The sequence below is a fragment of the Polypterus senegalus genome, chromosome 14, assembly GCF_016835505.1.
Source record: "Polypterus senegalus isolate Bchr_013 chromosome 14, ASM1683550v1, whole genome shotgun sequence".
Taxonomy (NCBI): domain Eukaryota; kingdom Metazoa; phylum Chordata; class Cladistia; order Polypteriformes; family Polypteridae; genus Polypterus; species Polypterus senegalus.
In genome coordinates, this window is record NC_053167.1 from 83,822,434 (window position 1) to 83,850,190 (window position 27,757).

Genomic DNA, 27,757 nt, shown 5'->3' on the forward strand with positions numbered 1-27,757 from the left:
CATTACAAGTGAAAACTAAAGATTTCTAAGTAATTTTGAGTTTTATGAGAATTAATGTAGTTTAAAGAGCACCTTTAGTGAATTTAAAGGGTATAATACTGACGTGAAAACCTATTGTTATATAAAGGATAAGTTATTTAATGCATTTCTAACCATATTCCTGCTGGGATTAAGGTTTTACTTATATTTGTGCCAAGCAAATATAATTTTTCTTATTTTGTTTTGAAACTGAAGTTAATGTGAAGTTTAGAGAAGTTTAAATTCTGACAGTTATTTTGATGTAAATTTGATGTCTATACAGTGTATTTGGAAGATTCCTACACACATATGTGAACTTTCATGGCTGTTTAAACTAAGTCTACTGTAGCTTTCACTTACAATATTTGAGTTTAATATCTACATAGTTGTACTACCCTTATCTCAAGATGTCTAACATAAGTACTGAGACCTGCCGTAAGAATGTTAAACCATCTGCTGAAGCTACAGACACCGAATCTACAGAAGTAGAACAGCTACGAAGAAGTGAAAGAATGCGCACCCTAACAGAAAAAGGAAGAGAATTTCAAGGAGAAAGACTGAAGGGCATACAACGCCGATATAAAATCAACTATGAAAAGTGGAGGTGTCATGCAAGAATAGGCAAGGAATTATTAACTGATGATGCTTCTGAGGATGAATTAAACGAGCTTATTGAGAACATGAAACGGACCTGTTCTGATGTGAAGGTCATTTATGAAGAGTTGCGTCAAGTACAAACCCCTGAACCAAACCTGCGGCGCAGGGTTGATACATGCATATCACTCTCAGGATTCATTATTCAAAGGGCAGAGAGACAGCTTAAAGGGCATAAAGCAGATAAAGACGAAGAACCTTGGCCCGATGTTGGATCAATCTTAGACTCAACAGGTTCTGTATCTAGGCCACTGTCTCATCGATCAAGATGTAGTTCCAACCACTCAAGCATCCATTCAGTCAAAAGAATAGAGGCTGTGGCTGAAGCTGCTGCATCTCAGGAGGTCTTGGCTGTACTGGAAGAACAAGACAGGGAGGAAACAGAACTTCAAATGCTAGAGGCTGAAAATAAACAACGGCTAGCACAATTTGAATCAGAGAACTTAGCTAGACAACAAGCAATCAAAGATAAACACAGAAAGCTTGCACGCCTAGAAGAAGTAAAGAAGCTGAACGCTGCTAGAGCCCGAGTAAAGGTTTATAATGAAGTTGAAGAGAATGTTGATATGACTGACATGTTGTATGATGTGGAAGTAGTAGGAGAACTTCAAGTCCCTAACCCCACAATCCCTCCAGTCACAACCCAGGCTCTCAATGCATCAAGTCCCTCATTCATTCCTCAATCCCTTGGAGTTGCAAGTCAAGCCCCTTGTCTACCACTGTTACTTCAACCTCCTCCAGCCACAGTGTTCAGGCCCCAAGAGCAGAATAGCTTAGATCTGGTTAATGTGCTAGCAGAAGCTATAAGTGCTAATCGTCTTCCAACACCAGAGCCTGCAGTATTTACTGGAGACCCTTTGAAATTCAAAGACTGGCAACTATCTTTTGAAACATTAATAGAACGGAAAAACATTCCAAAGAATGAAAAACTTTATTACATAAGAAAGTATTTAGGTGGCACAGCAAAGAAAGCCGTAGAAGGATTTCTTCTATTGGGCACAGAAGAAGCATATGACTCGGCTTGGAAACTCTTAGAGAAACGTTTTGGAGACCCATTCATAATCGGGAAGTCCCTCAGAGACAAGCTGCATGCATGGCCAAAGATAAGCTCTAAAGATGCTTGTGAACTAAGAGAATTTGCAGACTTCCTCAAGAGCTGTGAGGCTGCAATGTCCCACATTAAGACACTGGAAGTCCTTAATGATTGCATTGAGAGTCAAAGGATTCTGCTGAAATTGCCAGATTGGTTGGTTTCCAGATGGAACCGTAAAGTGATGGAAGTCAGGCAAGTAAGGACTGTGTACCCACAATTCAAAGAGTTTGTTGACTTTTTATCAAAGGAAGCCGATCTAGCTTGTGATCCCATATCCTCAATACAAGCACTCAAGAGTGTGGAAAGTGAAAAACAAAGGCATCCACGAAATCAAATAATTCAAGCAAAGACTCTGACAACAAACACAACACAGAGCAGCATTCCATCATGTGTCTTCTGCAAAAGGGCAGGACATGTCCTAGGCAAGTGCAGGAGGTTTACTGAAAAAACAGTTCAAGATCGTGTCAAGTTTGTGCACACAGAGAAGCTTTGCTTTGGATGTTTGAAAACTGGTCATCACTCAAGAAGGTGTGATGACAAAAGCACATGTGAAAAATGTCAAAAGAGACATCCGACATGTTTGCATGACGACAAGTTTAAAGAACGTCAGAAGCCAATGCACCTAAATGGAAATGACATTTCAAAAGACGAGACAGACGCCACAGAAAAGACTGCAACAGCAACTACCAATAGAGTCATACAAGAGGGCCTATGCACACAAACGTCCTCTATCTTGCCAGTCTGGGTATCCTCTACCAAGCATCCAGATCAAGAAGTCCTTGTCTATGCACTCTTAGACACACAGAGTGATACAACTTTCATACTAGACGAAGTTGCCAAAGGCCTCAACACAAACAAAGAAAATGTCAGTTTGCGGCTATCCACAATGTCTGCCAAGTCAACAGTCATACCATGTCAGAAACTGACAGGTCTACAAGTGAGAGGATACAGCTTAAAGAAAAGAATTCTGCTACCACCTGTTTTCACACGAGAGTTCATTCCAGCAAACAGGTTACATATTCCAACTTCTCAAACAGCTCTAAAATGGCCTCATCTGGAGCAATTATCAGAAAGGATTCCACCACAGTTAGACTGCAAGTAGGCCTTTTCATTGGCTATAACTGTCAAAGAGCCCTTCTTCCAAGGGAGATCCTGTCTGGTGACGAGGATTATCCATATGCACAGCGAACTGATCTCGGCTGGAGCATTGTTGGTTGCTCAAATCCAGCAAGTGATGACAGCGATGCAATAGGAACAAGTCACAGAATCATGGTGCGACAAGTGACACCAGCTGTGCATTCATCAGTCCAGCTAAAGGAAGAAGTACACTTTGTGTGTAGAACTCAAGTCAAAGAGATAATTCCACTTGACATAATTAAAATCCTTGAGTCAGATTTCATAGATCACACTGCAGACGATAATCCAGTTTCTCAAGAAGACCTCCTCTTCTTGTCTAAAGTGAAAGCAGGAATAAGGCACAAGGAAGACGGCCACTATGAACTCCGCTACCTTTTAAGACAGACAAACCTAATCTTCCAAACAATAAACAGTGTGCAGTTCATAGGCTTCGCTCATTAGAGCGACGACTGAGGAAAAATGAACAATATTACAAGGACTATGTCAACTTCATGCATGACATCATAAACAGAGGAGACGCTGAGAAGGTGCCACAGCTTGAACTTGATAACCAACCAGCATGGTATATTCCACACCACGGTGTCTACCATCCCCACAAACCTGGGAAGATCCGTGTGTTTTCGACTGTTCGCACGCCCAAGAAACCTCTCTAAATGACCATCTCTTGACTGGTCCAGACCTGACTAACACATTAATTGGAGTCTTGTGTCGATTTAGAAAGGGTCCAATAGGCATAATGTGTGACATTGAAAAAATGTTTCACCAGTTCCATGTTGCAAAGGAACACCAAGACTATCTCAGGTTTCTCTGGTGGGACAAAGGTGATTTGGACTCCAAACCCTCGGTATACAGAATGAGGGTACATCTGTTTGGGGCAGCTTCATCCCCCGGCTGCTCTAACTTTGGACTTAAGCACCTGGCATCGAGGGTCATGGGAAGTTCAGTGAAGAAGCCATCAAGTTTATCCTAGGCTGCTTCTATGTGGATGATGGCCTAACTAGTGTAAAGACACCTGCTGAAGCTATACATCTGGTGGCAGAGTCCAGAGCTCTGTGCGAAACAGGAAATCTGCATCTGCACAAGTTTGTATCCAATGATAAAAGTGTGATTGCAGCAATACCAGTACAAGAACGTGCCCAAACCAAAGATTTAGACATGGCCCTAGCAGAACTCCGATCGAGCGAGCACTTGGAGTGCAGTGGTGCATCGAAACAGATGAATTCCAATTCAGGGTTGTAGTAAAAGAAAACCCACTGACAAGGAGAGGGGTTCTCTCAACTGTCGCCTCAGTCTATGATCCATTAGGGTTTGTGGCTCCAGTCATACTGATCGGCAAACAGATCCTTCAAACACTGTGCAGAGACAAGGTAGGCTGGGACGAACTTCTCCCGAACACATCTTGCCACAATGGGAGTCATGGCTCAAAGATCTGCCTCATTTGGCAGCTCTGAAGATTTCAAGGAGCTACCTTCCATCAAGCTTTGGTGAAGTCGTACTGTATGAGCTTCACAACTTTTCCGATGCAAGTTTCAAGGGGTATGGTGCATGCTCATATCTTAGAGCAATGAGTGAAACGGGACAGATCAGTTGTTCACTTGTCTTGGGGAAAGCAAGAGTGGCCCCTACCAAACTAACAACTATCCCAAGACTTGAGTTATCATCAGCTTTGACTTCAGTTCGCATTGGTGATGTCATCAAACGTGAGCTTGATATTAAAACCCTGCAAGAGTATTACTGGACTGACTCAAAGGTGGTCCTTGGCTATGTGAACAACGATGCTAAAAGGTTTCACACATTCGTAGCCAACCGGATCCAGCGAATAAGATCTAGCACAAAACCTGAACAATGGCGACACGTCCGCTCTGAAGACAACCCAGCTGATTACGCCTCAAGGGGAATGAGTGCAATTCAACTGAAAGAGTCCAACTGGCTGAAAGGACCCAACTTTCTCTGGCAGCAGAATCTCCCACATGAAGAGAGAATGGTGGGAGAAATAGAAGCAACTGATCCCGAGCTTCGCAGGGCATATGTTCAGGCAGTTAAGGCAAGAGAACTGAATTCAGTGGTGAACCGCTTTATTAAATTCTCTGACTGGTCTAGAGTAGTTAGAGCTGTTGCCAGGCTTAAAAGATTTGTCAGGGAGTTCAAGGGATTTCAGTCAAGAACGAATGAGTCAACTAACCTTGAAGAACGAAGAGAAGCAGAAATCTTCATCATCAAGATGGCACAAGAAGAAGCATTTGCTGAAGAAATAAAGAAGATTAAAGACCAGAAGGAAGACACATTGAACAAGCACAACAGGCTACGCCAGTTGAATGCCTTTTTGGACAAGAACAGTGTCCTCAGAGTGGGAGGACGGCTATCTCAATCAGCCTTACATCATGATGTAAAACATCCTGTGATACTTCCGAAGAAATCTCATATTACAGCCCTTCTCATCAAACATCATCATGAGCGCATACACCACCAAGGAAGAGGCATGACCATGAATGAGTTGCGTGCAAACGGAATATGGATCTTAGGATGTGGAAATGTGGTCTCCTCACACATTTACAAGTGTGTAAAATGTAGGAGATACAGAAGAACAACAGAGGTTCAACACATGGCTAATCTGCCTGAAGAGAGAACTGAAACATCCCCCCCTTTCACTTATTGTGGCCTTGATTGTTTTGGACCTTTCATTGTGAGGGAAGGAAGAAAAGAAGTAAAACGATACGGACTGTTATTCACTTGCTTATGTTCCAGAGCAGTGCACATTGAAATGCTTGACGACTTGACGACAGACGCATTCATAAATGCACTTCGAGCATTCATAGCTATCAGAGGACCTGTCGCCAATTGAGATGCGATAGGGGAACAAATTTTATTGGTGCTAGAATGGAGCTTTCTAAGTTGCTTGGAGGAATGAATCAAGATCGTCAAAGGGCACTTGGTTGTGAATTTGTGTTGAATGTTCCATCAGCTAGCCACATGGGTGGAGTCTGGGAGCCAGATTCGAACAATTCAAGCGTCCTGACTGCTATGCTTGACAAGTCAGCCAGCAGACTTGACACCACAACTTTGAGAACATTGCTCTACGAAACAATGGCAATAATCAACAGCAGACCACTCAGTGTTGAGCATCTTCATGATCCTACTGGCCCAGAACCCCTCACTCCCAACCATATTTTAACCATGAAATCATCAGTTATTCTTCCACCTCCTGGAGAGTTCTGCAAAGAAGATCTTTATCTGCACAAAAGGTGGAAAAGAGTGCAGTTTCTGGCCAATGAATTTTGGCAACGATGGAAACGAGAATACCTGCTAAATCTTCAACAACGACAGAAATGGCAGAAGACATCACGAAACTCACAAGTAGATGACATTGTAATTTTACAAGATGACAGTGCACCAAGAAATGAGTGGAAGCTCGCCAGGATTGTGGAAGCTCAACTCAGCACAGATGGCAAAGTACGAAAGGTGAAACTTCTACTTAGTGACACCACATTTAATAAAGGAGAACCACTCACTAGACCAGTTTATCTTGAAAGACCTATTCATAAAGTAGTTACCTTACTTGAGGCCAACTAAGTCACACATAAAAGTACACAGACTCACACACTTCTCTTATAGTTTTATTTTGAAGAAAATCTCTCAATTCAGGTCAATGAGTGATTTTGGTGGGAGTGTAAATGTTATTGAACAATATTTAATGGAAAGTTCATGTTATAGATAATGGATTTTATAGTGTGTTACATAACCTTATAAATAGTTTTAAATATCTAAATTTAAAAATATGATGTATATAGTAAATTTACATGTTCCAATTTGTTTGTTATTAAGTGAATTTAATATGTACTGTATGTAAAGTAATGTCTCGCGAGAACACACTTAATGGTTATTAGGAGAACATGAGAAGGACCTGCCCCAAAGAATCATAGGTGGGCGGATGTCTCTCGCGAGGCTTTGCCATGTTGCAAAAAGGATTTCAAACTGAACCATCTGAAGCTAAAACAAAGTGATTTAAAGACCTCTTTTCATGACAAGCGGCCAACGAGGTATTTTATTTGTAAAATGTCTTTTGTTTCATGTTTGCACTAAATGTTTTGTATTTCATCGTATGTGTATGAAAGTTACTGTGTATTCACTAAAGTATTTTGTACTGATTACTCACTATATAGTTCTCACGGCGTGCTGGCGTGACGGAGTGAGTAACAAGAGCCCAAGCAATAAACGCCCGTTTAAAAGGACCGACCTGTGTCTGTTTTGTTGTGAAGAGAGCTACACTTACAATTAATGTAGTTTTGCACAAAGTGTGCAAGGTGTCTGATATAGCAGCAAAGCTGTGAATATATGGAGTACATGGCAGTCATCAATTAGACATGGGGAAAGGAGAATTTGTGACATGCATCACTTGGTGGACAGAGCAAGCTGTGAGTGAAGAACACAGCACTGAAAGGCGGCTTACTCACATATTCACAGGCATTGTTAGCACACATCTGAGATTGTAGAGTGCTGAAGCAGAAAGAACCAATAGAAGGTGGAACTTGGTTTGTGAATGAGGCAATGCTTAGGAAAAAAGAAATCATATAATTTGAGTATGCATCTGTCGTCAAACCACTATGTGCGTATGTGATTCAATACGTGCAATGTAATTTAAACATGTGCCAGCACTTCAATATAGTCTTACTCAAATAATATGTCATATTTTTAACTAAAAGGGTCTTTCATGGCCAAGTCTTGTGTGCCATTGATCTTTCCAGCTTCGGCCATTGTGCATTCTTGGATGTATGTCAGGATCTTTATGTGCCATAAGTAAAGAAAGCCCACTGTTCATTCTGCATTTGCATACATTGTCTGGTCTGTTGTGATTTCAAAAATGTTGTAAGTGAGCTGCCTTACAATACTGTGCACTTCTCTCATGACTTGCTCCATCCATAATTTCCTGTCTCACATGTTCTCCTTTCACCATGTTAAATTGATGCCTGGCTATGTACTTCATATTCCAAGATGTGTGAACAACATTGTGATGCCATTTCAAGTGAGTTTATATAAATATCCAACCTAACTGAAACAATGTAAGCACTGACAGTTTTTCAGATTTGTTTATTTCACAAATTACTGAAACAATATGAGTAATTAAATGTAACATTTTTTTCTGTGATTATTTTCTAGTTGTCTACAGAAAAAAGGCAACAATTTGGGCAGCAATTTCAGTAAAGTTGATAACAGTGACATCCATTTCTAAGCTATATTGCTCTCTTTTATTTTCTTTGATATTTACATCTCCAGGCAGATTCCAGTTAGCCCAGTAATTCCCAATATGGGGCGCACGCCCCACTCATGGGCAATTAGATTTTTTAGGGGGCAATTCGAGAATTTAGGTACGTTAAACAATTTATAAAATGTAAAAACAGAAATTCACTGTTAAAAATGATAGAAAAAAATAAACAAATCATTTTTATTTTTTACAGAGACAATTATCTATACTAATAAAGGGCAAAGCCCTCACTGACTCACTCACTCACTCACTGACTCATCACTAATTCTCCAACTTCCCGTGTAGGTAGAAGGCTGAAATTTGGCAGGCTCATTCCTTACAGCTTCCTTACAAAAGCTGGGCAGGTTTCATTTTTGAAATTCTACACATAATGGTCATAACTAGAAGCTATTTTTCCCCATTTACTGTAATGGAGTTGAGCTCGAAAGCTCGAGTTTCATGTGACATCATCACGCCTCTCACATAATCACACATTACATAGAAAACCAGGAAGAGCTACAAAAAGCGTTGAAGAAAACATGCATTATATATTTAAGAAGGCAGCGAAACAATTAGAATCGAGCGAGTGACATATAAAACCATATTCAGTGGCTCACGTGAACTGACGCAGTGCGCAGACAAAAGCAGCAGTTCCAAAGAGTGCTGAACAAAAACCGAATTACACTGCTACGTTCAAATAGACAAACCACACGCCGTGGCGCAATAGTAGAACCTTTGCCTCTAGCGTCGACGTCCGAGGTTCGATTCCCGAGAGGGGATGCACTAAGTATGTACGCGCGCTTCTCGATTCCATTTACCATCGCATCCCCTTGGTTTGAGACGTATGAAAAAATATGCGGTTAACGCAGAAAGACAGATCACCAATTGAAGCTTCATGAATAATGGATACTTTATTTGCGATCAATGATTGTTTTGGTAAAGCCATACTCAGTGTATTCATTAGATGAACGGTAAAAAAGTAAGAGCGAGGGGAGGGTAACGTATTGAGGCATACAGGCAAAACCACAATAGCACGTGGGCTCGATGTACTGTAGTGCGCGGCAACTCGATCTGAATTGCGCGATCACATTCGAAAAAATATTTCTTTTCAAGTTCTATTTAGTCCATATGTGTCAAACTCAAGGCCCACGGGCCACATCCGGCCCGGCGTAATTATATTACGCCCGAGATCATTTTATATACTGTATTATTGTTATTAATGGCCCGGATATATGAAGCGCTGGTAACACAATAAACTACAGATCCCATAATGCAGCGCTTCAGCTGCCTTGCCGAACACTTACCGCATTAATCAAGTCTAGCTTATGATGCTGCAAGTTATTGCGAAGCTAGCCCACACGATGCCAAAGAGAAAAGGTGATTCTCAACATAGAGCCTTTAAAAACCGATGGGAGGCTGAGTATATGTTTACTGAACCCGTGTGTCTCATTTGTGGAGCTAATGTGGCTGTAATTACAGAATTTAATCTAAGATGGCACTATGAGACAAAACATCAAGATAACCTGAAAGACCTGAATGCAATGCACAAGATACAGAAAGCAGAAGAGTTAAAGAAGAATCTGACACTTCAGCAGACATTTTTACCCGTACAAAATCACAAAGTGATTTCAAGTGAAGCTACTTTTATGGGAGACAAAAATGCACCAGTGCAACTTGCCCCACTTTCCCTGTTGCCAAGTAATGTTGAACCAAGTCGGCACAACGGTGTTCCCAAATACGCACTTTGCTGATAAACTGAGGGCACTGAGTTCGCACAGCGCTTTGGTGACTTTGAAGAACAAAAAAAGAATTTTGAGTTGTTTCGCAACCCATTTGCCGTCGATGTGGAAACTGCACCTGTGCAGATTCAGATGGAGGTGATTGAGCTGCAGTGTAATGGCACACTGAAGGCAAAGTACGATACTGCACGGCCCGCACAGTTTATTCACTCCATTCCCGCACAACTGCCCCAGCTCCGTCTACATGCGGCTCGAACTTTGTGTATGTTTGGTACCACATATCTGTGTGAGAAGCTCTTCTCAGTGATAGACTAACAAAACAGCACACAGGAGTCGCCTCACTGATGAGCACCTGCAGTCCATCCTGAGAATCTCCACAACACAGAACCTCACACCAAACAGAAACGAACTTGTGGCCAAAAAAAGATGCCACGTGTCCAGCTCTGATAAAATGACATAAGAGCAAAGACAACTGAATGATTTTATTTGTTATTGCTGAAAAGAACAAATTTTATTTATATTTCCAGGTTTTCCACTTTCATATTTGAATTTGTATAATTTTGACAGGATATATTTTTATGGAGAGCAAAATCTTTTGGGATATTTAAAATTTAAGTTTATTTTTTACATAAAATTACATAAGAGTAAAGAAATTTGAATGTTTGTTCTTTTAACGTTTACTTTATTTCTAACTTGTATAATTTAGACAGGATATATTTTTATGGAGAGCAAAATATTATAAGTTATTTAAGGTTTGAGTTGATTTATTCCGAATAATATTCTGTCGACTAAATAAAAATTCCTTCTATTTAAAATTTAAATAGAACTTGAACAGAAATGATAGATTCATAATATCCACGCAGACTTGCACGTAAGAGCGGGAGTCATCCGTTTTAACAAGCAGCGAATTGCACTGATACGAAATAGCCTGCCCATTTAATTATTTAGGAATGGATAAATAAATTAAGGTTTTGTACAAATAATGTTTTCAATTTTTCTTCCTTCATGGATTCTGGCACCCCCAGCAACAGTTGCTCGCACCCCAAAGACTGTATATATGTATATATATATATATATATATATATATGTGTGTGTGTGTGTGTGTGTATGTATATATGTAGATATGTATGTATATATGTGTGTGTATATATATGTGTATATGTTTATATGTATATATGTATGGATATATATATATATGTTTATATACCATATATCATGTTATACAACTGAAGGATTAGTCCTCTTGTCATATAACCTAAGAATTAGTAAAAAAGAATTCTAAGTAGAAGAATTAGTAGTACTGGTATACTGTATAAACTAACAATTGGTTCTACTTATCACTGCTGCACACTGTGTTGATGTAGATAGTGAGAAATTAATAAAAGAAGAATTCTAAGTAATTCTAAGTAAAAAATTAGGAAGTAATTAGTATTGATAACATAACCTAAGAAGTAATCCTTTTGATGTAGATAGTGACAAGTCCACTATAACGTCTAGGTCCTTCTTATCTGATCTACTTTGAAGTTTCAAACCTTGTACTGTATATTCACATCCAACATTTTATCTTCCTCTGTGACTTCTTTTTTTTCAGCTGTTCCCGTTAGGGGTTGCCACAGCAGATCACCTTTTTCATTTTTACCTTCCTCTGTGTAATACTTTAAATTTACTTATGCTGATTTTATTTCTGTGACATTAGTAAATTCTAAATTCTGCCTTTGTCCATGTTGTAACAATTCCTCTGATTTTGGATTGTCTGCCCTGTCACCTAGGTTGACATCATAAGATCACATGTTTATTAAAAAGAACACTGATCGCTGAGTGACACCACTTTTAACATTGCGTAATTCTGAAAAAGTTCCTTTCATCAAAATACTAAGCGTCCTGTGTTTAAGATAATTTTGTACCTTGAACACTCACTTCTTTATATTTCATCAAAAGTATTTCATATGAGAACTTATCAAATTTTTTCTGAAAAACAACACAAACAGAGTAATATCATATTCACCTCTATGACTGTATGCTTCTGTGACATTCTTAAGTAAAACTAAGCATAGTTGTGTCTCTAAGACTAGTCTGAAATCTTCAAAGCCACCTCACATTGTGAAGTAAACCTGCTCCAAGGTGTCTTTGGTAAATGGGAATCCACATATGAAATTTTAAGAACAATGCCATAGGCTTAACTTTTAATGTTGTTAGGGCTCATGCTATATGAATATTTATTTTTTTCCCAGAACTTAGGGAAATTGTATAGAGCAACAACTATGTGAGAACACGGACAAAATAAGCAAGGACATACAAAACCAAATACAATAAAGGTGAGTGGTAAAAAAAAAAAAAAAAAAAGAAGAAAAGAAGAAGTAACACCTAGCCATAATCATAACAACTGTTTTGAAAATCCCTGGCTAATGGTCACAATTGTAAACCACAATGTCTGAGCACTAGGAGACTGATAGGCTCCTTTTTGATTACCTGAACACCTCCACTCATGTGACTGCTGCATATTTAATAGTAATTAACTAGCAATAAAGCAGTGTGGGAGGAGTCACTGCATATAAAATAAAGGACCATGAGCCAATGTTACAGTCTTTTGCTACCCTGCCGCTTACAGTTTCATTTAAACAACTGTTGTCTGTTTGTAGCAAGAACACCATTTTTGTTCTTTCTAATCCTCCTTTTTCCTATGTTCTTTTCCAAATATGACTTATTTGACAAACAGTGGGAATACATCCTATTGGAGAAACCTCTCCTTTTGAGGAGGACTAGGCTAAACACAATATAAAAACAAGACACAGGAATTAGGAATACAAGAGAGAGAACGAGGTGGAGACTGAAAAACAAAAAACATAAATAAGGGGTGGAAAAACATGCAAATATCCTTACAAAAATTTCATATTTTTTCAAAGCAGACTAGGCAAAAACAATGAAGGTTGATGAACAAGACTTGTTTTTTGTAACCTTATTTTCATATTACATTTTCTTTTCTTTACGTAGCATTCTGTAGCAGAAATAAACTGCAAAAAAGATTAAGGATACACATGAAGGAGGGATATCAGTCTTTGCACACAGCAGCTCCTAGGAAGAAGCAGTGTAATGGATAGGCATATATCTTGAGAACACAGGCTACCAGAAAGAAAGGGATAGTCAGACAAAACTAATTGTATAAATGCAAGGGCCTTTGAAAGATGCTCCTGAGACCTTTCCCTGCTCTTTGGTTAACACCAACCTGTCAGCTGAGGCAAGCTCTTGATTACTATATGCCAGCAACAATTGCTCTTTACTAAGCTGCTTTCAAACTGACAAGAAATTCAAAGCTACTCTTATCTGTGTCCAAATTCCAGACTTAAAAAGCATATATGTCTCTTGTTAAAGTGTATCTAATGGATAAAACGTGACATTCCTGATTTCACAATAAAGTAGGACCAAGATTTACTAGGTTGTTTTCAGTCCTGCGTCAACTTAGATGGGCATTTTTGAACTTAAAATGGAATCTAAACTATGTGTGAGAAGCTGTAAGCCCTAACAGTACAGAGAAAACAGACTGGAATTTTTCAGCAATACTGGTAAATGGTGCATGTTGATCAGTACTACAGTTAAATTGCTATTATAATTGATACAATTAGAGTGTAAAATGAGAGAACTGAGACAGTATTCTCAACTCTTGTACGTATTTGCAATATCTTGATGGCCTGACCTCGATAATAGAGTTTAAACGTTCAGGCCTTTAGGCTTTAACTTAATGGTCTCCAATAACACTCATTCTGTTTAACTTAATCCTTAATGCACCAGTCTAAATCCCAATACCTTCAAATGGTATTAATCTTTTACACTGTATGCATATGACAATTCTATCTAGAGATTTACACTGGCATATTATTTTATTCACCATATTTGCATTATAACATTATAGAAAGAAAGAGACTTAAATATTTTAGAAGACGTCACTGAGGCATTTCAATGAAAAAGAATACTTTGCATCAGCTCACAACAGAAATTCTAATAAGGTGTTTTGAATTAATGAATAATCTGTGTCAACACATTCCACCAACTAAATTTTCAAATTCTCTTCAGTTTCAAACAGCTTTGAATTTTCATCCCTGTTCCATATTCGGCTACAGCAATTCCTATAGCACTTGAATAAAATGTTAATAAGATAAAATATAAAATGATAAATGTGTACCTATTATAGAGATAAATAAACTCTGAACATTAAATATTATAGGGAAAAATAAACTCTGAAAATGATTTAAATAGAAATTTAAGAGAACTGTTGTGATGATAATTAGCTTAATGTGTTCAGTTACTTTTTTAACAAAAAATAAAAGTACCTAAAATGCTTACCTATTAACAAATCTCCACAGGCAGGCAAGACTTCAGTGCGTTCCATTGTACTACTACACTAATGGTACCAACATATTTTTTAAAAGAACCAGCACTGAAAATCATTATAATTTTAATGTCATTTTACTCAGTTCCTGTGTTTTGAGACATCTGGTGCACTGGTTTTCATCCTATTTAATAGGGGTGTGCGATATTGGAAAAAAAAAAATCTCGATATTTTCTGGGACTTTGACGATAATATAATGTAATGTACCAAGATAATGTAATGTATTATTTGAAATTATATTGAATTATATTTTTGTCATCTATAGCTTTACTTATCAGGTCTTTTTGTATTTTTAAACGTCATAATAAATAAGATCAATTTAACCTAAACTGCATTTTATAGAGGAACCCCAAATTACTCACCAATCACAATATGAAGCCTATGCCCAAAACAAGGTAGCCTCTTCCAGTTGTTAATCCGTAGTGCACTGAGAACGTTAGCCCCGCTGTCTGTTGTCATGCAAACCATGCAGTCTTCTCGCAGTGACCATGATGCCAGCGCATCTTTCAGACCTTGCGCAATGATGACGCCATTGTGATCTTCTGGGAAGTAGGATGTTTGCAAACAGAAGCTTTGCAGCTGCCAGTTTTTGTCAATGAAATGCACCGTCAGGGAACTTATGGCTCGGATGTTCTGCTTGACCATAAATCCGTTGTGGTGGCAAAATGTGAAACCTTTTGCAGTTTATGCATCAGAGTTTGGCGACACGAATCATACAACTTAGGCAGAGCTGTTTGACTGAAATATTTTCGGCCAGGCAGTATGTACCTTGGGTCTAAAGTATTCAAAAGTTGTTTAAAACCATCTCTCTCAACCACTTGAATTGGCACCATATCTTTTGCGATGTAATTGGTAACGGCGTTTGTTATGTCATGCCATCTGTTGCTTTTCTTGTTTTCTTTGCTGAGTGTGTTTTTGTGCTTGTACCTTGGTTACTTTAGACTTGTGCTGGACAGTTGACTCCTTAAGCTTTTCGTATTCTTCGTATTCTGTGCGGTGGTTAGTTCGCAAATGGTGAAACAAGTTAGTTGTCGAGCTGTCTTTAACGGCAACCGATTTACCATATAGTTTGCAGATCGCCGTCTTTTGAGCAACATCAGTCTTTTTAAAACCAAACCACTGCCATGCAAGTGAGAATGACCCCTGTCTGGCAATTAACTCTGACGACGTAGATGGCGAGGCTGTTTTATCATCTGGCGCTGGTTGTTCACTCATTTTGAGTCAGGGAGCGACGGTAACTTGCGGCTTGATGGACATGCACGCCTAAGCAACTCGCTTTGTGCACGCGCAGTGTTCTATACTGTTGCATTAGTGAATGCACTGTTTCTTTTTTTTGCAAAGCGAGTTACATACTCAATAATTTAATCTCGCACATCATTAAAACAGCAATTAAGATATAATCGTAAACGATGTATATCACACACGCCTACTATTTAACACTAGAATTACCAGAGCCTACGAGAAAGCTCGTAAAACCGGCCCACCTTAAATCCATTCTCACCTCTCCGTCAGTGTCTTTTGTCCTGTAAATTTATCGATAAGCTGCAAGCAGCCTGGTATCCCATCCCCCCGCCCACCACTGCAGTTCAATTCGCAAAGAAGTTTCTCAGTGCTCAGTGTTTATCTTCAAGTGAAGTGCTGGAGCTTTATAGGGTAAAATAGTACATCATCATTTGGAATACATACATTTCATGTTTGTTCAGTGTCATCAACAATCTATGTAAAAACGTAGTTAACACAGAAACGTTTTTCATGTTTTAGTAGTAATTGAAAAAATGTAGACATGAAATGTATAAGGCACTAACAAAAAAGAGAGACTTTGGTATATATGACATCTGTATTGTACATTTCGGAAAACGTTGTTGCACTAATGCAGCATTATATTCATTTGCATACCTTCATGTGGTTGTAGTTAGTGACAGAGTTTGGTTTTTTTTCTGATCTTGTTGCTGCATGTTGGTATTTCTTTTGAACTCCAGGAGATGCAGAGGACAGCATAGTACAGAGAGGTCAGTTCTGCACTATATACAATCATCACATTCAAATGTTCACAGTTCCCACACACACCCAAGAACCATCTTTACGACATGTGTATAAGGTGTGCAGCCTGAAGTCCAAATATCAAATAAACACTTTCACAAAAAGTACAAGTATAACAAAACAAGTGCGCTTTTATTCAAGAATATAACCAAAGAAAAAAGAAAGCAGCATAGGGTAGGCAGTTGATGTGACAGCTTGCATGGTGCAATGCTAAGAACTGCTGACTCCCAATCAAAGAGTTTTGGGTTCGATGCTGGCAACTTCTCCAGTTTACCATTTTGAGTAGAGAGCTGCTATTATTGTTAATATTATACAGTACAATAAAAACATAAATTTGATTTGGGTCTGTAACAACCGCTGTAAATTTATAGTGCTTGTGAAAGTTAGTGTTTTTTTATTCAGTTTTATTCTCTCGGTCGTGTTCGTACTCGTCCTGATCTGACACTGCAGTTTTCAAATAAAGACACACTATAACAGAGGAGAACTCAAATCAGAGAAAGAGATCAGAAGTCCTCCCCACAAGAAACGTCCAATCACATATAAGAACAACGCAGCTTCACCAGGCATAAAGGCGAAAGATGGCACCTTTGGAATACAGGGCAAAGTCCGGCGTCATCCTGCCAATCACCTGTCCTTCAAAGAAACAGCACGGATGTTACACGGCTTGTTAAACTTGTATCTTTTGTGAAAGTGCTTATTTGATATTTGGACTTCAGTCTTCACACATTATGCACTTCATGTCTACATTTTATTGTTAGTAATAAAACATGGAAGGAGTTTGTCTTTTAGGTATGTGTTCAACATTTCTGTCATCTTACACTTACACAGATCTTTGTGGACGTGGAGCACACGTGAAGTGCATGTGTTCCGAATAACAATATATTGTTTTAGCCTAGGTACCTGACTCACTGATAAACAAGGCTTCATTTGGGAGACGTTTTTGCAGTTTCTCCAGCAGTGGGGGGGATGGTATAGCAGGTTGCTTGCTGCTTGGGATTATCGAAACATTTACAAGACAAAAGACGCTGAATGGAGATGTGTGAGTGGATTTAAGGTGGGCCGGATTTACGAGTTTTCTCGTAAGCTTTGGTAATTCTAGTGTTAAACAGCAAAATGAATCATACAATTAGATGCTAGTATTAGAAGTAAGACTAAGTATCAGTTACAAACAAAATTATGATTTGATACTTGTGTGTAGTTGCTCAGATTTTGAATTTCAAAGAATCTTGTTATTCTGTGTCACACCGTACTAAAAGTCGTGTAACTAAAATGAGTGCCAAAGCATAGAGTTATTATTTTAATACTTGTTTATGTTTCTCTTTAAAATGTTGGCTCTCATACTTCAATAATGATTTGATAGTAAAAAAGGTGATCACATGAAGTTTTAAAAGTTTAAAAGACAAAAGACACCTTTGTTTACATCCATCATTCTCAGTCTTGCTGGAGTTAAGCGATGTTAAACGTCAAGGCTCCTTTCTTCACACCGTATAAATGTGTGCAGTCAATATGGGCTCTTTGGAAGTATCATGTTTTACTCCCAAAGCACAAATGTAGCATTTAGGTTTCCCTGGTATGGTGTGATAGGGATCTATGGTGAGGCATCTTTGCAGGCAGGTAAACATCTCGCAGGATCCTACAAAAGAGTAGCTCATTCAATAAAGACTTATGTCAGCAAAACTACAAATAACAAATTCAAATTTCAAAGCGCAACACATCTGAACTTTGGAAACAAACAGTAATATCTGACATGGCACTGCTCATAAAGTACAAGACTAAAACTATACATGATTATTTTAAAAAATTATGTGGCTTTGCATAAATATAACATTCTTAATCTCACTTAAATCGAATTTGTTTTGATGGTGTTAGAGCCTGTCCTGGCTGCTTCAGATATAGAATAGGGGTACCAGTTCATCACAATCAATAAAGTACTTACATGGCCAAGTTAGACTTACCAAAAAACCTAACATGAATGCCACTAGCGTGCAAAAGCAAAATACATGGACACCATCGGAATGAATGTTTCTACACATATAGTGATTTGGTACAGGATTTGAGTCTTTGAATCTGTGAAGCAATCGTGTTATCCACTGACACAGTGTTGACACAGTAAGCTTTATATATGAATAGTTGTTGTAAATATACTTAATGATAAAAAATTGCTTTAAATCAGCAAGATTTACATCTCTTAGAAAAAACTGAATCAGACTTGGTATACTTGAAGAAAGCTTAAAGCAGGGATTCATACTTGCAATCCTAGAGGACCCTAGTGGATGAAGGTTTTCGATTCAATCAATTTCTTAATTGGAACCCATTTTTTTTTACTGCAAAAGCAATATGATTTGTGTTAACTCACTTGTTACATTTCAGAACACTTAATTGCCTATTTTAGTTTTAACCGCTTCCTGTTTTCTTAACGAACTACGGTTAATAATGACACCACCAGCTCTCCGGCTAATCTGGTTCCATTTACAATTATGAATATGCCTCATGAAGTCTCTGTGTTAATAAAATGTTTAGAAATAAATGAGAGAGAAAAGGGGAGGATTGTTAAGTGCAAATCTGTTCTGGTCCTCAATACATATGGATAATGTTCTCAGAAAAGGAAACTCTAAAATGTAATTAAAATTGGTCTTGAATTAATGAAAGCACTCACAAACAATATACTGTAGTTAAGTACCAAATTTTATTATCAGCAAGGACTGTCTTCTAATTAGGAAACTGGTTGGTACAAAAATCTGATGCAACTGCGGCCTTCCAGGACTGTGAGTGAAGATCCATGGCTTAAAGCATCAGTGACAGTTATAGCAAAAAGACAGAATATGATATATTTAATATAAATAAGAGTGATGGGTATGACACAGCTCTGTGACTGTTATCTAAAAACACAATATTTTTTCTTGCCCTGGTACAGGTTTGTCAGGTTTTGTTGTCATGCTGCAATATATTGATCACTAAACAGGAACAGAGTAAGATACATCAGCTTAAAGTTTTAGAAGAACTTATAAGCAAAATTTTTACATATTTACAATCCTCAAACAAACTTTCTAAAATGTAATACGCTTACAAAGCTTTGGCCCTAGCGGCTCTGTGGTGAATATGTCTCCAGATTGAGAGGAAGGGGATCGAGTTCATGTCCATTAGTTTAAGCAATTATAATTCACACTAATCTACAATTTGGCTGATGGTCCATTCTCATAAATTTCACAAAATTGGTGCCGCCCGCTACTGCTGCTGGGATGGGTATTGACCTGTGCAGCATTGAAGTGGGTGTGATATTGGATGAAATTATGAATTTAAAATATAAAAATCTGTAGTATGTTTCTGGTCAGCAGCCATTCATGCCTTAAGTGAAATTACTTTTATTTTGATGGTGTTAGAGGGTCATACTTGGCTGCTACTCAAATATCTATACTTCTATTCAAACATCTATATCTGATATTCTGCAGATTATCTAGATGAGAACTGCCCTCTTCTCACCAATTAAAATAGTTTCACATCACCTTTAAGTCATTTTAAACTACCTTTATAACATTACCTATCACAAGCTCTGGGTGCTGTTCCTACAGATAATGTTCCTTTATAATTTCTTTGAGACATTAAAGTTGCTTTCACGGTGGTGGTCTCTTTATTTTATCATCAGCACTGGCTAATGGCCTCTGGAGCATCCTCAGGTTAAAGATTGTTAAAATATAAAAATTAGAGTAGGTCTTAGCCTAGAGGAAACTTTGAAGTTCTATTAGAATTAAAATCACTTATAACATTTAAATGCAGCACTAGTTGGGAAGGTACTAGTTCAGTGTCGTCAAGGATTAACATCATTAGAAACATTAAACTGCAGCATTAAAACCATGGCATTACAGCAAGGCAATCATGATTTTAATGACGCCTTACTGCATTCTTCAATCACTGAGACAGAGCCCATTAGTACCATTTATACTATCGTTTCTGTCAATTACTGAAAATGGAGTAGTCTGTTAGAGTCAAGGAAAAAATGCTGCAGGATGAGGTGCAAGGAATAGTGCTGAACAATAATAAATGAGCCCAATAACACCAAGACTCCTAAAAGCTCTAGAAAATAATCAATTCTTTACTTTTTTCCTTCTAATAGATTTAATCATCATCATGTTGTAAGCTTGGTTTTCACACATTGAATATTTTAACCAAATTCTTATACAAAGACTCTTCTAGTTTACTAGGTATGGTAGATTTTTAAACAAAATAAAAATGAACACGCTTTATTATAATGACAGCATGCAGGGCAGTTAGTGACTGACTGGGTGCAAACACTTGAAAGCAAACCCAGCCACCTTCACCAAGTATAGAAATAATTTGGGGCATATAAATATAGTGCATTGGAAAATATGTATCTTACAAGTAAAATCTTTACTAAATGTATGCACATACTGAAATGCACATTTTCTATGAATACTGGAATAAATTTACATGTGGATGAAAGCCATGAAAATGTGAAAAATGAATAACATAACTAGATATGACTTGTACGTATTCAGACTACAACATTCACCATATATCGGATTCTCTCAAGCATAAAATCACTGAGACTAAATTGTTTTGCAAAGACCACACTTTACAATTTTAAAAGTTATATGAAAGGCTGCCCGACTGGCAACAGACTCCCAGAGGCAAGCACTACATGGATGGCACAGGGCAGGAGAAAAGCCCTACAATAGACCTTCAGGTAAAATAGAGAAGCACACTGGACAAGCCATTCTAGTATGTTAATATGGTGAACAAAGGGCCACAAGTGGGCAGTATGGAATGTGCCTTTACTGGAGGCCCTTGAAGTATAACAGAATGGGGCACCAATTGAGAGACAGACTGAGATGCAGCATCAGTGATGCAAAAGCAATGTTTCCCAGGACACTAGAAGGATGTCTGACCTCCTGTCTAGGTGGAGAAAGAGACCACGTGGGTAGATAAATGGGTGAATGAACTCCTTCCTAAGAAATGTCAGCAAACAGAGCTGGAGAGTAGACTCAGACATTGGGAAGAAGATGCTCTAGCAGGCAGAAAGAAAGTATGAAAGCCACTCACCAGAAATTTTCTGTATTTTATCGCTATGCATTATTTTCTATTTAACAAATACTATCCAAGATGGAGATCACGAGAGCAAACGATCAGACACTTTTTCTTAAAGTATGTAACTCTTTCATTAACTATAGTGTTCACATAAAAAAGTGTCTATTTAATATGATGTTTTGCCAAAGACTTTTAATCTCTCCACATACTTTGGTACCTTTCATATCCATACAAGATATAGGGTGTAACATGGACTAAAGTATTCTCTTAATCTTGGTTTGCGCAAAAAGATATGTTTTACAGCTATTCTGTGCAAATAAATCTCAGCCTTTATAAACCCAAGCAACTGTATATTTGTTTGCATTTGCCATTATGAACTGAGCTGTTCATTACGGATCTGTTGTAATAAAGTATGTCCATTGGAACAATTTCAGTAGTGATCTCAGCTGTTAAAAGGACACTTCCCTACACCAGACAGGCAGACAAACGTTCACTGTAACAACAGGCATTCATGTTCTGTTGCCTCTCACAATGTCCATCCTTCTCCTGTGTAGTCATTCAATTAAAAACACATGTATTTTTGGACATTTTGACCTTTTTGGCGTTACTCTGGATACTGCCATTTGAGTAATGCCTCTTATGGAGGACACTATCAAAGTGATAACATTTTCTGACCAGAGACAGGTTAACAGATTTGATTATTGTCACAAATGGTGCCAAGGTGGGACTTTTTTGTTAAGAAATTCCTTGGAACCTAAAAAAACAGTAGAGATATTTTATGATTTTACTTGAAATTTGTTTCAATTATCAAACTTACCTTTGAAAGGAATAATAATACTGTATATACCTCATTACAAATGCAATGTATTTCTCATAATCATTAATGTTATATAATCATAAATTAACTACCAAAAATAATTAATTTTACTTTAAAATAACAAATTATCTGTCAAGAAAGAATTAAAATTTTACCTTTCCCTGGGAAGGTTAATCTTTGGCTGTTTAGGACAACGCTTGCTTAAAGCGAAGAGCTTTCGGACAATCTTTTTTGCTTTTCCAAGTAGAAGATTAGTAGCAGATTGCAGCTGTCCATATCGACGTTGCAAATTGGAGTCAGAAGTCCAGAGCTGCAATACTACCGATGTATTCAAAAAGTGGTCAGTTGGAAGTCTCTTCAAAAACATTTTGTAATCATCTAGGAGAAAACATCATAATAAAACAAAATAAATTCAGACAACCACACTTGCTTATTTTATGAAATATATAAATGATTAAAGAACTATAATAACATTTTCAGTGAAGCTGAACACATCCATTTAAAGGGTAACTTTTATATGACCTTGTATTTGGCTTAATCATAAGAGTGAAATGCTTAAGCCCTTCACCTATGCTTCTGCATGTGAGTTGATGGCTGCCGCTGAATTGTTCGGTTGTCGCTTTCAAGTGTACCGAAATGGCCAACTATTTTACACCTTTGGACAACCGCCAATGCCTCTTAAACATCTTAGATTTACAGGTGACGATTTCAGTAGTGGACACTTTGATGTTTATGAATGTTTAAACTCTTAAAAGCTGGATGCGAAGTTATCAATGAAGCCGGTTGTATGCTTACAATGCTTGACAGATGCCAAATGTCACTTCAACACAAGTACTGCAAATATTAACGTAATTGAAACAAACCATGAAACTCAAACTGATTATGACCGCAGCAATACAAGCTTTGAGATTTGAAACAAGATTACTGTTCACATGGCCAACTGTACGTTGCATGCTCAAGAGTAAGCTCAGCGCACAGCTTGGTCATATTACAACCAGAGGGCCAAACTGACAATGTGGTATACAAAGAGATCCTGAACAAATAATTACTGGCATATTTTCCTTCAGTTTAAAAAGGTTTAATTTTCTTCTTAATAAAAATTTTAAGGCAGTACTTCGCTGCTGCGAAGCGTGGGTATTTTGCTAGTCTAAATATATAACGCAGATTTTTCGCTGATTCGCGGGTTTCTGCGGACAATGGGTCTTTTTAATTCTGGTACATGCTTCCTCAGTTAGTTTTCCCAATTGATTTCATACAAGGGACGCTATTGGCAGATGGCTGAGAAGCTACCCAATCAGAGCACACAGTTAAGTTCCTGTGTGCTGATTGGATCAGCGACGGAGCGCCGAATTCGATTCTGCTGCGTTAACCATGAAGTCTCATCTCATTCAGCATCAACGTGTTTCGCTGTGTAAAGAGTTAACTTTTGTGCTCTTTTGTGTTTATCTTTGTGCATAGTCAAGCCCTTCGTTATGGCTCCAAAACGATCTGCTCCTGCTACTGCTTCAGTGGCCGTGCCCAAGCGCTAACGGAAGATGCTAACGATTGCCAAAAAGGTAAATGTTTTGGATATATTGAAGGAAGGGAACAGGTACACCGCTGCAGGACACCATTATGGCATCAATGAGTCCACGATTCTTTTTATTTAAAAAGGAGTAAAAGAATATAAGATCTACGGCTGCAGTGTCCTTTAGCCAGGTTGCAAAATGAGTTGTAAGTGGATGTAATAAGGCGGTAGTCCGGAGGGAATCTGCTTTAGGGATTTGGATTGAAGACTGCCGGAAGAAGAACAAAGGCAGTGCTACAGAATCACCTGAAGAGGCTCCTTTAGAAGAGCTGCAACGCTCTCCTTTGTTGTACAGTAAAATTAAACTCATCGTTATCGGACAAGTCATCGTGTCATTGTTGGTGAGTAACCATAATTAATTTTCTACATACAGCACTTATTACATGTACATAGTTTAGTGTCACTGTACACACATTTTACTGTATACAATTTTTCTTGCATTGTACGTATTTATTGCTGGTGGCCTGTCTGTTGTAATGGCTGTAACATATGTAATATGAGAGTTGCTCGGTATCTTTAAAATAATATTTAGATTTTACTGTATATAAACAGTGTGTTTACATACATAATTTCAACGAATCTTACCTAATATCAAAGAGAATACAAAGGGTTTATGCTGTATAACTGTGCGGGAAATGTTTATAATAGTGTGGGAGAGGTTATAAGGGCTTAAAATATATAACAATAACTATATGAACATATGGTTTTTACTTCGTGGATTTTCACCTTTCGCGGGGGGTTCTGGAACTCAACCCCCGCGATCTAGGAGGGATTACTGTATTTGACAGTAAACTATGCAACATTCCATGATCTGCTTCTCGCAACTGAAAGAGGGCCCCGTAGCAGATGTTTGCCAAATGGCAGAACAACCACATGCATTACCTGGTAGGTAACCACCCATACAATTAGGTTGGGACTCAGACTACAAATGCAAATGCAATGAATATATATATATATATATATATATATATATATATATATATATATATATATATATATATATATATATATATATACTGTATATATATATATATTTCATATTCTGATCGCTACACCTTAAAACACTCAAGCACAGTTAACACCAGTTAATGAAGATGTAACATTGGTGAAGGTACATAACTTTTTTAAATTGAATTTCGATTTTGTGATGATCCATACAGAACACCATGATCTATTACTAATTTCTGTGCAAGCTTTGATCGTGAAACATTAACTAATTTTGAGGTATGATTGACATTTCTGTCACAGGGGCACAGGTCATACTTTTCATAACATTTGAGTCATGGAGTAAACTATGTGTGGTCCTGTTTGGAGATTGGGAAGGAGGTGTACCTCACGAGTGGCTGGTTAGCATTGACTACTCCCATTGGCAAGAAGAATGAAGTCCTACCCTTGCCTCGCTGCTTTCGCTCTCAGATAATATTGGCAGTGATGTTGCATAAGAACACTGCCAATGATCAAGTGACCGCAAAACACTTGTCAAGTGTATGACTTGCGCTCAAAATGTAACTTACGCTTATAAAATGTCCTCAAAATGTACCTGCCGCCAACAAAATGTGTGGTACCTGGACACAGACTTTTCCCAGTAATCTAACTCCATAGACTTCATACCACCTAAAAAGAATCCAGGATGTCCAAAGATGTTAAAACATGATCTGTCATTTTCTACCCAATTGCCCATGTCTGAGACATTGTGAGACCCTAACACACTATCTGGAGATCACTGCCTTCCTCTATGAAGAAGCAGATTCACAATGTTTAGTCGTATGTCCCATAAGATAGCATTTCACACCTGAATGATTTCACACTATGAACCATTGCTGTTTGTGCTAGACAACATTAGAGTTTCATACAGTGCTAATCACCCTCATGTAAAGAGCCATTCTGTCCCAGTAAATTACTCTTTGTAATTGTTTTGGAATAATTTCTTATTAAATGATTCACCTTATTCTCTATGCTCTTCATGAAGAAAGGATGACTGTCCTAGCTGAAATGATTTTTGACTATATACTGTATATACGGTATTGTATCACTTTAGTTCCTGCAAAAATGAATCTATTACTCACATCTTACAAAGCATCAATACACTGATTACTCTTTTCTGTGCAGTGTGGCATATTAACAGAATGTGATACACTAGTAAAATTACTTATACTGAAATATGCAACATATATAGAATGAACATATAGAAATATGTCTCACTTAAGCCACCTCTGACCATTTCAAAACAGTTATTTTAGTAGGGTCCTATGTTGAAGTGAATAACCATTTCTATATACCCTGATCTGTACACATATGCACATATAGAGCTGTCCACTGATCTAATTGCAAACTTTTCAAGTGCAGGAAAAAGTTGATGTCCTCTGAGAAATTTGAAACACACAAATGTAGACAATGCATGTTATACACAGACAACGCTAAAGCCAGAAAAGAGGACACTCTCTGCTTCACCATGTTGCCCTATTATTATTATCTTTATTACTATTGCAAAGTAATAAAGTTTTATCCAAACCCAAATGCATGCTACAATGTACAGTGTTTTAGATTAAGTGATGACTATAATGTCCCTGTGTGAGCAAAAATGCATTCAACAATTAGCTGGCTTCCAGCTCTGGTTCCTCTGTATGTTTCCTGCAGCAACACTTTATTTTGTAAATCAGTGGATTTTAGTTATAATTATTAATGCAAGTATTAAAAATGGTAAAAGAATGCATTAACTAAATAAAAACTGAAAAAAGCATTTTGTGGACAGACTCTAATAATCACAGGGCACAACTTTTCCATTGAGAATCTAACAGGACAGCAAGTATCTGATCAGCTGAACAAATAATTTTCAGATGGCATCCTGCACTGAATATCTGGTGGAAATTGGAAGCAAAAAAAATATTCTTGTCAGTAATTGTGGGAATTGTCAGGTTTGGAACAAAAGAGCACCAAATGAATTAGCATAACTATCAGTTTCAGAGAACAGACACTATAAAGAAAATGAGATTCTATTTTTTGTGTAAGATAGTGACAGAATATATATAATGAGCACTTCTATGTCCAGATGCTATCAGTTATAATAGAAAGCTAGAATCCTTGCAGCCAACACAAGCCTGCCAAAATTCAAGTTATTATTAACTTTTATTAAACTCACTTTTACATTTAGTTCACAATTTTTTTATTTTTGCTTTTCTGCTAATTCATTAAAATGTGTCCTAATGGAGCTAAAGATAAATGAGTTAATATTAAGTATAAAACTTCAGTTAGTACAGAGAATTGTATACTATTAATACAATTATTTTTTGTGAAAGTTTATTTTTAAATATCATAGTATTAATTTTTGAAAGTCTAGAATGTTTAAACAACATATATTCCAAATAAAAAACTGGTACTCTCCATGCTGTTTACATATTCTCTTGTCACTGTGCTAGTCGAGTAAAGTCAGTCGAAAATCTTGTTTTATTTTTGACAACACAAGCACTAAGTTATATCTTTCATGTGGCTCTACTTTCCTAGTGCACGCTAACTGGGACAAAATAAGTTCAGCATAAAGAAAAAGAGAGTGGTTCAGCTGAAAATCAATAAGTAGAGCAATACAGCTGGTGTTAAAAATGTAGAAGGACAATGAAAATAACACTTTAGCATATCCAAAAATAATTTCAGTAAAGAACTAATTAAAATTCACGACTTGCAAAGGCATATATATTTATATATACAGTATATATAGATAGATATATATTAGGCCTGTTAATGCATTAAAGAATATTATCGCATCCAGGGCTGGCAACAAGGCGATAGCGTCAGGAAGTGGTCAGGGTGGCATTTTCATGTAAATTTTTTTCTTGTTTTTTACATCACAAAAAATAATACAAAAAAGTTAAGTGTGAACCTAAAGAATTACGTACACAACCAGTACCATATTTATATAGTACCTTTAAAAATTTGAGAAACAAAATTTTATGTAAATGTTTCAAATTACATGTTTCAAAATGCCTTGCCATGTGTCAGTATGTGGTACTAGTATTAATTTTCTTAATTTTA

General features: G+C 37.5%; 1 protein-coding gene across 1 annotated transcript in view; it reads right to left on the reverse strand.

Annotated features, from left to right (window-relative positions):
• Positions 1-27,757, reverse strand: part of brinp2 (bone morphogenetic protein/retinoic acid inducible neural-specific 2) — a 328,788-nt gene that overhangs the window by 13,453 nt on the left and 287,578 nt on the right. The window contains exon 7 of the mRNA XM_039735489.1: positions 22,320-22,542. Within this exon, the coding sequence (XP_039591423.1) occupies positions 22,320-22,542 (223 nt within the window). The remainder of the gene's footprint in view (positions 1-22,319; positions 22,543-27,757) is intronic.